The sequence below is a fragment of the Alternaria triticimaculans genome (genome assembly GCF_023758025.1).
Source record: "Alternaria triticimaculans strain BMP 0046 chromosome Unknown scaffold_6, whole genome shotgun sequence".
Classification (NCBI taxonomy): Eukaryota; Fungi; Ascomycota; class Dothideomycetes; order Pleosporales; family Pleosporaceae; genus Alternaria; species Alternaria triticimaculans.
The window spans coordinates 870798-883658 of NW_026055963.1; the positions used below are offsets into that span (position 1 = coordinate 870798).

At 52.9% G+C, this 12861-nt stretch overlaps 1 protein-coding gene across 1 annotated transcript; it reads left to right on the forward strand.

The window, feature by feature from the left end:
- Positions 1-4255: 4255 nt before the first annotated feature.
- J4E78_005181 (uncharacterized protein) lies at positions 4256-6012 on the forward strand (the record flags this gene model as incomplete). The annotated part of the gene is made up of 3 exons (XM_049365803.1): positions 4256-4358; positions 4407-4638; positions 4914-6012. 3 exons carry the CDS (start codon positions 4256-4258, stop codon positions 6010-6012), a joined length of 1434 nt encoding a protein of 477 aa, XP_049222518.1.
- Positions 6013-12861: the final 6849 nt, after the last annotated feature.

A 12861-nucleotide genomic window follows, 5' to 3' on the forward strand; every position in this document is an offset into this window, starting at 1 on the left:
GATGGTAAGGCTTGGGCGACTTTGGTGACAGGAGTGCAACTCTTCTTTCCGGATGGGTCGTGACACCTCTAATTTTTCCCGCACCAAGGAACGCTTCTAGTGGTAAGTGTGAGAATGACAGATTGTAAAGACAAGTCGGAAGAGGGTCGAGATAAAAGAGCTTGGGTCTAGTTGGTGAAGCAGATGATCCGAGATGGATGGGGATGGCGAAGGGATGTTCACACACCTGTCTCGCTGGCGCCGGTTAGCGTGCAGGGGGTAATAAGAGCTGGGGTGTTGCTGCGCAGAGTCCTTGTGCGACGGCCCTAGTTCTTAGTCCAAGCCGATGGATCCAGGACTCGGGATGTAGGATGTGTGAAGACTGAGGGAGATGAGGTGCACGCCAGCATATAATGGTGGTGGTGGGTGGTGATGATCAAGGCGACCGGGCATGCGACCGTGGATGGCCGCAACTACCACATCCACGTTGAGGCGACGGGTAGGCAGTCCCTCAGGGAATGCATCTGAAACACGGGCGGACAGAGTTTCGATTGCTCCACTACAGCAACACCGACGCTGCTGTTTGATAGCACCGCTGAACGGCAGTTTTCGGCAACGACGTCGTTTCGTTTCTTGCAATGGAGCCTTGTTCTGGATTCAACGTCGCGAATTCGTGCCGCTGTTTTCGAAACCAAGCAAACATTGCTTGAGCGCGCATCGGCGACAGCTAAACTCCGCTAGTAGTCCAACCAGGCGGTGTGGCATCGCTGCGATTGGCTTCATATGAGGTCCTCCACTTGGCACCTTTCGACAAGGCCCGCTACACTGTAGCTCAAAGGGCCACAAAACCATTCAGGGGAAAGGTGGAGAACAACAGTGAACTCTGGGCTTGAGCATTACCACAGCATTCCGCCGGCAGTAGCAGTAGCAGTGTGGAGATGCGTGGTAGTCTCCTCCATTGTCCATAATCGTTTGGTATAACGTGTCAGGGATGCTACCCTTTCCGCTGTGTCGCCGTGATTGGAGCGGCCACGGACGCGCTTGATCTTCTCTCGTTTCGTCATCGGACTTGCGCTACGGGACTGACAGACTGGATATCGTGGCGGAGCGCAAGACAGACTGTCGGTACAATCAGTATCACGCTCGTCAACATTGACAGCGCGAAGCCGTCTTTTGAAGTTGCTTTAGGGGTACACTTGGCTGACTTACCATGGCGAGGGGCCTATTCAGCCTAGGAAGGCTGTATTGGGCGGGAGGATAAACGTGCAGGATAGTAGAGTCCAGAACGCTCGAGGCTCCACTGACATTCGGCGTGTATTAGGAGTTCGTAAGTAATTCGAGAGCAGCATCAAGTTCTAATCTGCAGCAGAGACAGACTGCCTTTATCAATCAACCGCTGACCGAGAACTGGCCCCAAGACCAAGGGTAACCCTTCGACGCCCCCACCACATGTCACTGGCATGTTGGAGCCTTCCTACATGAGGTCAGCCACCTTGATGTGGAGGGGCGGGTCCGCGTTCAGCGATAGCTTTATGCGGCGGTTCTGCAACAGCGACTCACAAAACTCGACGCGTCCTCATCTTCAGATGCTTGCGCCCCGAACGGTACTGGACAGCCACACAGCTTAGTCCAGCTTACATCGATACCTGGCCAATCGTGCGATGCTGTTGTGACAGCTATGGCATTCAGCCCCCAAACAACTTTGCAGCATCTACGAAGTGGGTGTGGGCTAACGGAGTTATGTAACAGCTCGCGCGCGTGGATAGCGCCGTCTTTGCCTAAGCGCCGTTCATACCTCTGTAGAGTGCCAATATCCGGCCACTGTGTGGACATGCTAAGCCACTGTGCATATGTATGCCATCTCAGCGCAGCCCTCACGCCGAACGGTCGCCCACTGATCAAGAAGACCATCTAGGCCGGCGCGACGGGCTGGACACACGATGGATCTCAGCACGGCTTGATATCGCCTGTTACCACAAATCCAGCTAGCCGGCGCAGCAGCGGTTACCGAGACATGTGTAGAAGGGACATATTACAAGATCTGAGCGCTGCCTAGGTAAGATACATCCGCCGGTTGGGGTTGTCTATGCTGCAGAAGCCACCGAACTGATCGGTCGATACGAACACCTGTTCCAACATTGGTTTAGAGGTCTCGCTCTTCTCAGCTAGCTCTAGCGAACACCAATCAACACAACCAACAGTTAGTCAAAGTGCGGGCCGCATTCTTGGTGTATGCCGCGACTATGCCGCAATCTAAGTAAACAGAGGAAAGAAGAGGTATGGCTCGAGACCAAAAAACGGCTTTGCGCTGCATCGAGATAGCCCTGGAGCGGATGAGCGGCTAGATGCCCAGGTGAGGCGTAGTTCTAGCCCCACTCATGCACGCCTATCTCTCGACACCATCATCCTTCCAAAGGATGGAGCCGATGCGTAAGAAGGGTGTCGTCTGAATTACGTATCCGTCACTAGGTGATGCTGTTTGCAAACTTTTGCGAAGTTGGTACATGCACGGCTCCGGAGGTCTGAGGGCAGTGTGTCGGCATTAGGCGCGCCGCCGGGGCTGGCCCCAACGCGACGGGAAGCTATTGCGAATGGCGTTTGCAGTACCGCTGACCCAATGGGCTGGCATTGCTCATCGCACTTGGTAATTGGACGGGACAGTACGCGAATGCGACCGGGCTGGTGGTTCGTTCTTCAGGGATCGATAGCCTGCTTATGGCCCATAAGTTTGAAGGGAAATCTCACTGCACCACTGTCTTTGGGGGCTCCGCACTCGATTCTGAAGTGTGTTCGCGAGTAACCTTGGGTATATATATATTGAGGACTGCGCCGCTGTGATTTGGACGGTAGTCAAACCCCTACGTGTGATTATGTGGTGTGCCAAACTCAACAGCGCCGTTTCATGACCCCGAATTGCGTAGGCACCAGCGAAAACTCAAGATCAGGGTGAGAACTCTCACCGCCGGTCGCATCCTCTCAAGAATGGCTCGATGACATCAGCTAGAACGGTTTCGGTAACTTCCCAAGACTAGGGAGACCAAAAACTGTGAACAAAGAGTGAGTTGTCAAAGATCGCTGCAAACGTCAGGAGCCCTTGCGCAAGGAGCAACTCTCCGCAGCCACAGAGAATCTACGCGGAGCGGTGGTAGTTGCCGCGGGCCGCTCGATCTGTTCACCTCGCAACTGCCGTACTCGGGACTGACTGCAATTGGGATGATAGCGTTGCGTTCGAGTTGTGAGTCCAAGGGCTTGCTCGATTCAAAGCGAACTGCATGTGCCACGAGTGCCGAGTACAACACTAGCTGCGCGATTGTAATGATGGCGCCGTGTGCGAGTCGTGGGGACGAAGGGCTTACTTGATTGACAGCGAACTGCATGTGCCTGAACGAGAAGATCTTGAAAAGCATCAAATCACAGTGCGAAGATGAATTCTGCACTCCGCGGACGGAGAGGGGCGAACCTATGGCGAATCATAGACGGTGTCGATGTGATGTGATTTGAAGCGCGCTTCCACAAGCGAACATTTACAACTCCGAGTCCAGTACATGATACTTCTACTATCATCGTCATATCTTCCCATAAAGGTGACTGGAAATGGGTTTACTGGGCGGCGAAGTATCGGCTGTGCTGACCACCATCGAATCTACGCCCGTCGGGCAGTAAGCACAGTCATGAAGGCCGCAATGGCATATGTGACTGTGATAGGATCGACTCTAGATATTTATGTAGTTCTGATTTGCTCCGCCTCTTCCAGACGCAACGATCTTACTCACTCTGGACCGGAGAGTCAGAATTAGGCAAGACTGACCACGATGCCCGATTCCTGTGATGCAGCCGTCTGCTATCTAGAGCCAATATGTGTAGATGTGGTTGATTGATTGCTGTGCATTGGATGTAGTGAGTGGAGTCGCTTGTGACAAGGGATGTTCCTTCGTCATGGCGCATTGAATCCAGTGTCCAGACTATCGACCTCTTTCGAACTTACGCCCCGTCTAGGCGTGCCGCACTCTTGCAGGTTGATGTAACTTCCTGTGTAATCTGCAAGACTAGCGATTAGGGAACGGGGCCGAGAAAGGGTATGATCAGACAGAACGCATGCGGTCGTCTTCGCGGCCTGAAGAAGGGTGTGTAGTTATAGTCCATGCTTACCCCGATCTGAGACAGTCAATCCCTTTGTTCTCCTGCATTGATCGGTCTCAAAGCTTCTCCACATATCTGACACGCTTGACACCTCTGCGAAAAGATGAAGTGCTTCCAACGTGCCGGGCCACGACCCATGATTGCCAACGATAATAAGCACTGGGACGAAGACAGTGAGCGACGTGCTTACAATGATCGGATCAGTCGTATGCGGAAGATCGAGTACCCAATGCTTGAAGGTATGCTCAGACATGATACATCTTTCACATGTCACTGACGGCACCTAGATCTGACGTACCTCGATCATGGCGGCACGACGCTCGCACCCAAGTCTTTACTCAAGTCCTTCTGCGACGAGATGCAAAGCACTCTCCTCGCCAATCCTCACTCTGATTCATCCAACCCGAGTGTGACTGCCGTCATGGTAGAGCAAACCCGGCTTGCTGTCTTAAAGATGTTCAGCGCAGACCCCGTTCACTTTGATGTTGTCTTCACCGCTAATGCCACCGGTGCCATCAAGTTGGTGACAGAGGGGTTCTCTGGATACGAGGAAGGATTCAATTACTGTTATCATCGTAACAGCCATACAAGTCTGGTTGGTGTCCGAGAGCTGGCCAATCGTAGCCACTGTTTCGCATCCAATGAGGAGACAGAAGACTGGCTCGCCGGAACAAACGACTGTCCCTTCAAAGGTCCTCTTGCGGAGAGACCATTGTTGTTTGCCTATCCAGCGCAGTCGTAGGTGGCCTTGCACTTGATGGAAGAGGAGTTGACACTGACGTTATCATCCACAGGAACATGAACGGCGAGCGACTTCCGCTGGATTGGACAGGCAAGCTACGCTTGTCGTTACACCATCCGAACTCATACTCTCTGCTTGACGTAGCAGCCTTGGTATCCACGACCCCAATCGACTTGAGCAACCATCTCTTCGCCCCCGACTTCATCTCGTTATCCTTCTACAAGATCTTTGGGTTCCCTGATCTCGGTGCTCTGATTGTCCGGAAGGCGGCTGGCCATGTGTTCGATCACCGGAAGTACTTCGGCGGCGGCACGACAGAGATGACAACCTGCCTTGGAGAATCATGGGTAGCCCGCAAGGACTCTAGCCTCCACGCACGGTTAGAGGACGGGACGATCGCTTTCCGGAATATTCTTGCTCTGAAGTGTGCTATAACGACTCATCGCGCGTTGTTCGGCGGGCTTGAACAAGTCTCGATACACGCTAGGTGGCTTGCTAGCATCCTTCACGATCGTTTGACGAGCATGATGCACTACAATGGTGCACCAGTATGCCAAGTATATAAGTCGATAGACTCTGACTATCAAAATGCGCAAAGACAAGGGCCGACAATAGCTTTCAACATACAGAGAAGCAATGGCGCATACATCGGCCCGTGGCACGTTGGAGCGTTCCTCAGGGCGAGTAGGATCCACGTTCGCACGGGCAACGTGTGCAATCCTGCAGGTATGGCATGTGCGCTGGGTGTAGAGGCTGGATGGATACGGGGTGCGTTCGACGCAGGTCTTCGATGCAATACGGAGGCCGATGTTGTGGACGGAGTGCCTTTTGGGATAGTCAGGGTGACCCTGGGGGCCATGAGTACCTTGGAAGATGTTGAAACGCTCGTGAGCTGTCTTTCGCGGAACGTCGTAGAACAACAGGGGCTCCTCCAAGAGACTGCGCAGGTTGGTGATAAGAGCAAGGAGTGGGTAGAAGAGTCTAGAAGTCCCTCCGCTGTCTCGGAGATGACTACGACCCGGATAGACCCCTCCTCCCTAGGTCATGGGGAGCATACGACCACATTGAAGAACCCGAGGAGCTTGATTTCGTGGCTGAGGAGGAGGAAAAGGTTGTATCCGCGCTTTCATGGGAGAAGGCACATTGGTTGAAAGGTAGTCGGTGAAGAGCATATGTTTTCGGTGGTCTTTCGCGCCTGATCCTAGCTCAGCTATTAGATAACGACGTCATGATATTCCCTTCGCACTGGTCTCCTAGGTACCTAGATACTCGTCCCTTTGTTGATGTCCACATCATTCATTCATGTTCGGGCAATTTTTCGTAATTGGTTCGGCGTAGGACTTTTGATGGAATTGGGATGAACAGCAACGATAGCAGAGAGCCGCCGTATCTCGCCCATATGGCACGTGACTGGGATGGGGATGCTAGTCCGTAAACAGCTTAGCGTGATTTCTGTATCCAACCAGCCTCCACAGGCGAGCTGAATGCACCCGCATGCGCGAACGCGATTCACAACCGGCAGATGCATGAGGTTTGCAGTGCACATGTGGTAGGCAGAAACCATATGTCTCTCGAAGCGGGCGCAATTCCGGAGGAGCGCTTGTGGACAGTGAACATGCGTTGTGGCTGCTTTACTTCCAGAGCTAGGTAAAGCCCGCGCGAGCTGCGGATGTCTGGTGGTTTGACGCCACAATACTGAATAAAATGCAGGTATGTCTTGGCCTGACAGACATGCTAGTCAGGTGCGGCCCATTTCGCCGTCACCTTGAGACTTTCAGTCCCGAAAAGCCTGCCTTTTTAAAGTAGTGAACAGCTCAAATCACAAGCGCAAGCGCTGCGAGCTGCCTGAGCTTCACTGTCAATAAGCGCTCAGCTGTCAGATCGTCTACTGAGGTCACGATCAACAGGTGGGGAATCATAGATCGTCTAAGGTGAGTGTGGCGATTGGAACTTGTTTGGCCATGCCGCTGTGTAGCCATGCAACCACTCGCTACATATTGAGCGCTAGTCCCAAACCACAGCAACCACTACGGATGGTGCACTCAATAGATGGGCATCAGAAGCCCCGCACTTCGATCGAGATATCGGCTGTTTCCATGGGTGTTTACGAACATCCCTGGCTGACCTGCGAACTCCTTGCCTTGCACCAACACTTGGCCAGAACGGAAGCGGCTCTGCTATTGACAGGTGATTGGCTAATCCATCCAGCGGGCATAGTGTCGCATGTTTTCGACGGCTGTAGCGATTGCATCGGTGGCTATCAGCGGCAGTGTGGTCATGTACGCATGGGCGTTCTGTATCTCTGGTTCTTAGGCCTACTGAAAATTGTCAGGCCGAAGAAAGCGGCTTGTCAATACATCCACAAGGTTTGATATTCGACGGGGCAGCAATCCAAAGTTTGCTTCGAATGTAGAGCGAGGATTTCTGATGGCACTTCCCCAAGTAGCTATCGATGCTGTCGGCAGTGGCAAGCCGTGAGGCTCTGCGGTAGCCCACACAGCACGCTCAACTTCAATGGCAAGGCTGGCTTTCAGCAGGTTGACAAAGATAAGACACAAAATTTGTTTACCACTCCGCCATGCCGCATCTCGCTAGCCGTGTGTGTGTGGAAGATGGACGGTTATGTGTCCTCGTGCAATTACCGAAAGGGTTGCGACCTGCGAGTCTGCATCCGTCATGCAGATGTTGAGAGCTGGAGGCGTCCATAAGAATCCAGCCATGGGCAAGACCGCTTACGCAGTCCTTATGGTATAAGCGCAGCTGCCGTTCCAAATCCTGTCGCACTCCCGAAGGGAGTCTGTTCACCCCAGATCCTTTCCATCGTCAAGAACCGTGCTCGCCAGTGCCACGTCTTCCACTTGCGACCGCCGCTCGCTATTCACCGGAACGATCCTGTCGTCAGCCTATGTATGCAATCAAAGGCGGCTCGCGACTCAGTCGTCTGCCATAGGGTTCCTGGCACTCGCTTTACCCGCTTTACCTGCGCATACAGCAACAGGCTCATGCGTGACGACGGGATATGCCTCGCGCTCAGCCACGACCATCGACTGCAGTACCGCAGACGATTCGGGGTGTGAGCGATGTCGCTGAGGCATACTAACGTCCTAGACTTGCGTCTATTCGTGAGTCTGCCTGCTGCTAGTTGACGTGTGAGGGATTCAAAGCGCGTGTATTTGTGCTGACGCGTGACATCAGTGGCCAGAAAGGTACCAGGCCCTGTCGAAAGCTGGCCTCGTTCCTGCGGTCGACTTTCCACCGCTGACGCGGACACAGCACGACTGGAGCCGTACAGTCTGGAGTGTCTTCCGAGTCCCTCCACGCGCTCATCTTACGTTCTCGATCCATTGGAAGAGGGTCGAACCGCACGCAGTCTCCGCTCTCAGACATTGTTTGGCAACAACAGGACGCCTAGGGCCATCTCGTTGACCTTTTTCTCCGCACGTGTCTGCACAGCCCACGTCGATGCTGGTCCGCTTGCTGGCACCAAAGAAAAAGTGAGGCAACGACCAACATTGTCCTTGGTACCACAATCGACGCAATAACGATGCAAATGTCGTCAGATGCTACTGTCAAGCTGGAGGCATCCTCTTTACGCTAGCATCCCCCGTCGGTTTCGCGACGATAGCGATCAGTTCGTCACCCCATGCCTCCAAGACACATTGAAGTCGCTGCTCATCGTACATTAGAACCCCCCTCTTTTGAGACCAAATCACCGACGTTACTGATCTCGTTTCGAAGTCGCCAGCCTCGTCAACGACGCCTAGCGCAGTTCGCCCTCGCGTGCCGCCCTGCTGCTCACACCATCGGGTCCCTACGTCGTCACGTCGTCCAAGCCTTCCAAAGGACCTCTGATCAACCACAAACTTAACTGATAACGCTCTGAAAAACGGAGCTGTGGTCTGGCATACAAGATGACATCGGACTGGCCGGAGCGCTCGAGTATTTTCAATACGGAGACGAACGTGTTTGACACCAGAGGCGGATCAGGCAGGCCGCCGGCAGGATACCCGATGATGGTAAACCAAAGTCATGATCGATCAACGCCAGGATACATAAGTACCATGGACGGTTCCGGAAGCTTTGGGCCAAGATCAATGGTGCCAAGCCCAGAGGCCTTCCAGAGCGTGGGCGATCAAGGCATGGTACAAGGGTGGCAGTGCGACAACCATTTGTACGATGTGAGTAGTCCGGGCTGGAACCACGCTGAAAACCCAAACTTCATGGTCTCTATGCGGGCCGACACGAAAGATCAGACTTCGCCAACACAGCCAGCGATGGGATACGATGACCAGTACCCTTATGTGGAAGATTGCTCTCCAAATGGACTGTGGAACGAGTCAATACAGTCCGACTCTCGATTGTTCCCTCAGCATAGACGCAATGCGGTACCATTCATCAGCATCGACTCGCCGACAGGCGAAAGTAGAGTGACCGATCCTGGGAACGCAGGCGCTTCGACATCATATTCCCATGGAACGGTGACTACACCAACCTCGCCATGGAATCGCATCACAACACATGGAGCAGATGTGGAATCGGGTTCGTATCTGTCTCCGGAGAGTCACGACCAGAGTTCCTCGTCTCGACGGAGCTCAACGATTTCTATGGCGTCCGCGCCAGGTCGGCTCCCCGGGAGACCATTCGATCATGTAGCAACATCTGTGGAGGGTCGCGACTGTTCGCCTTACAGTGCATTCTCCAAGTAAGTAGATACACACCGCAAGCCAAGAGATATACGCTTAACTTGGTGCAGCACGTCGGACTCGCAGGAAGTTCAGCAATCTCAGGACGACTTCTCTATGAACCCATTAGCAACAAACATGGGTCGTGAACCCTCAACACAAGATGAAAGTCGCCTAAACTGCTCTGAGCGTGGCTGCCGTGCCAGTTTCCAAGGTACATACGCGAAGGGAAGTCTTGCACGCCACCGGCGTTTGAAGCATGGTAGCTACCAGCATCAGGAGGGTCGGGAATATGTTTGTGAAGAGCCTGGATGTTCGAAGGGCTACAAACGCCAAGACGCACGCTTGAAGCACTATCGCAAGGCCCATCGCCACCTCGCCCCTGGCCCAGCGTTGTCGCGTACGAAGTATCGATCGATGTGATCGTGCTGTGGCATGTGCACCAAGCTCTTTAGTTATCGTCAATGTCGTTGAGCTGATGTCGGATCAGTCGTCGTGTCAAAATGCTCTCGATGATCGGAATCGACTTGGAGGATCTGTCCTCGGCTGCCCATGTCCGCACGTTTTCCTCATTCTTTTCTTGTCTTGTTGTTGCAATGGGTTATGTTTGTGGAAGTTCTTGTGTTGCTCGGAAAGATTGTCGTGCTATGAGTCCAGTCGGGCTGTTTGGCACACCAAAAATACTCCAGGAGTTTGGCGTTAAAGGTTCATACGTTGAGGCGGGGACGAAGACGCGGGTATGTCGATAAGGTGTCAGCAGGGACGTGAATGCTTCGAAAGAGGTTCGGCGTGTCGTCGTTATGGGTACCTTGAGCACGAAGGTCCTGGCAAAAGGTGGTTAGAAGAAAGGGCCTCGAGAGGTTGGGGCGAGAAGGCTCGCCGCCAGGCAGCCGCTTGAATTTAGTGGACCAGCTTGCACACCACAGCATCTCCGGGGACTGGCACGTCGCATCAATTCTTCAAATCCTGGAAGAAAGCCTCGCTGCCATATGAGCTAGCCAGTCGCCTACTTGAGGGTTTGCCTCATTCAGTACCAGAGAGCAGCGACACCTTGCATACGATGAGTGGTGCGGTGCTGGCTCGCTTCACGATCTTGAGAAATTGTCGCCATTTGCCGCTTGGACAGGGGACGTTGAACAGCCTCGGGAGCTCCGTATACGATGCGACCAGGCGGTATAAGCTGTCTTGATTGGACCATCCAAGGGCCCTCTCAGAGCGCAGATAGGAAGTTTGCCGGGATATGTGTTGGGTGGTTTGGGAGAGGAAAGAGCAGGTGTGATTCGGAAAAGAAGCACGAGGAAGCACGAGCTTCCGTAGAAAGCCGTGCTGCGCAAGTCATTACCCCCATCATCTCATACCTACGCGTTTGGCTCGTTGCGATAGGGATATGACGTCCACTAGTAATAGTAATGCGCAGCTTTTTCCGTCTGTAGCGGTGTCAGCTCAGACTCGAACATCCTGATCAGCTTCGTTGCGAGCTTGCGGCGTTGCTGATGAGCCACATCAGCTAGAGCGTCATTCACGCGATGACACATGGCCATGCGCGTTGGCAGCAGTGCATGATACTGTGACTCTGGCTTGGAGGCGCGAATACGAAATCGACTTCATGCAGTAAAATAAAATCGGTGTAGCCCAGGTGTGCTCACTCGTGTGTGGGCTTCATGGCACGCATGCGCGTTCCAGCATCAGCGCCCAGTCATTACCATTACTACCCAAAGAACGACAGACACACAGCAGGGACCACTGATGCTTCGTGACTTTCTCATGTCTGGGAGACATACTCGCCTGTCGTTGCGAGTCCAATTTCACAGCACAGCCGCCATTGCTTTACGCGTTCGTTCGCCATTCAAAGTGCCAAGGCCTCGGAACATCCGACAAGTGGCCACAGAGTTTGGGGCGAATTCTCGAATCGTCTCTGCAACACCAACAAAACTTACAACACCAGCTGTCGCATTGCAGGATACCAACAGGATTTATCAGCGAAGATGTATCTCAGGCTCGTACGAAAGTGCGAACGGAAATGAGTGCCACGCATGCGATCCGAAAAGGTTGGCACGCCCCCAGTCACTCCACCTGTTCCACTCATCAGATCTTCCATCATGGCTATGCAGTATGCCTCTTCCAAGGTTTCATGCACCTTATCAGCTCATGCAGGAACGTTTTTGAGCTTCGGGATTGCGATACCAGTGATCTGGTTCGGTGCTGGCGAAAAGTACCCATAACCCGCCGCCCCGGCCGAAACACCTCGTTGTTGCCTTACCTGCATGACACCTGTCTAGTAAACATCGCCTCGTGGAAACACGCTCCAATCAGCGCGCCAACGATGTCTTCGAGTCCCTGAGGTTTATCGTCTCGAACCAAGATTCAAGATCGTGACAACGAACCGTCTACCACCTCAACGCCTTATGGCCGCCATTAGGAAATGTTGACTTGGTCTCATGTTCTGCTACAGGAAGCATAAACTGCTGAGTCGATTTCAGTAGAATCAAACGCCTTGGCAGAGTAGACTTAGAGTACGTTTTATGCTCATGGCAGTAAAGACTGGGATCGGGGGGATAACTGGGATCACGGTATCCAATGTTCCCAGCTCGATCGGAAGCATTGCATATTGCGTTGGCCGCAAACAGCGATCAGGCGCCAGATGTCGGGTGCTCACAGTGACACAACGTTTTTAATCTGCCTGAAGATCGAAAGGGGCGTTGATTGGGCTTCAATGAAGCCAACTCTCAGCGTCCTGTATCGGTAAGCTATATGCTGTGAACTTTCACGGGGCTGAGAGGTGTAGGACAACTGAACACCATAGGATGGAATTATGAGCCGTCGCCATACGAATCTTTCCTCCAGATAGGTGCTGTCTTGATGTAGTAATAGCATAACCTTGCAGCTCAAAGCTACCAGTCGTTACCTGGACATGCTATAGTAAGGCTGCTGGAACGACTGAATTGATACCCAAGGATTGAGGAACTGTTGTAAGGCGACGATTTATCGATTGGGCACGAAGATAACTCGGGTTGCAATGGATATGAAGCACTGTTTTGAACGGAAGTGACATGCAATGTACATGTGGTGCTCAGAAGATCACAATGTAGAATCGGCGGGTGTGTTAGCGTGATCTCTTCAACTTTCAGAGAGACGCGACAAGTCATTGTTTCTTTGAGCTAAGGATTCGCACTCTAAAAGTCTGAAAACTCACTCTCGATCCACTGATCATAGGCTCAGAAGGACTACAACGCCACGCATATGCAGGGATGCAACCATTACAGATACCAACGTCACCTGCATGCTAGCATCAAACCTCACACACATGGGTGCAAAATT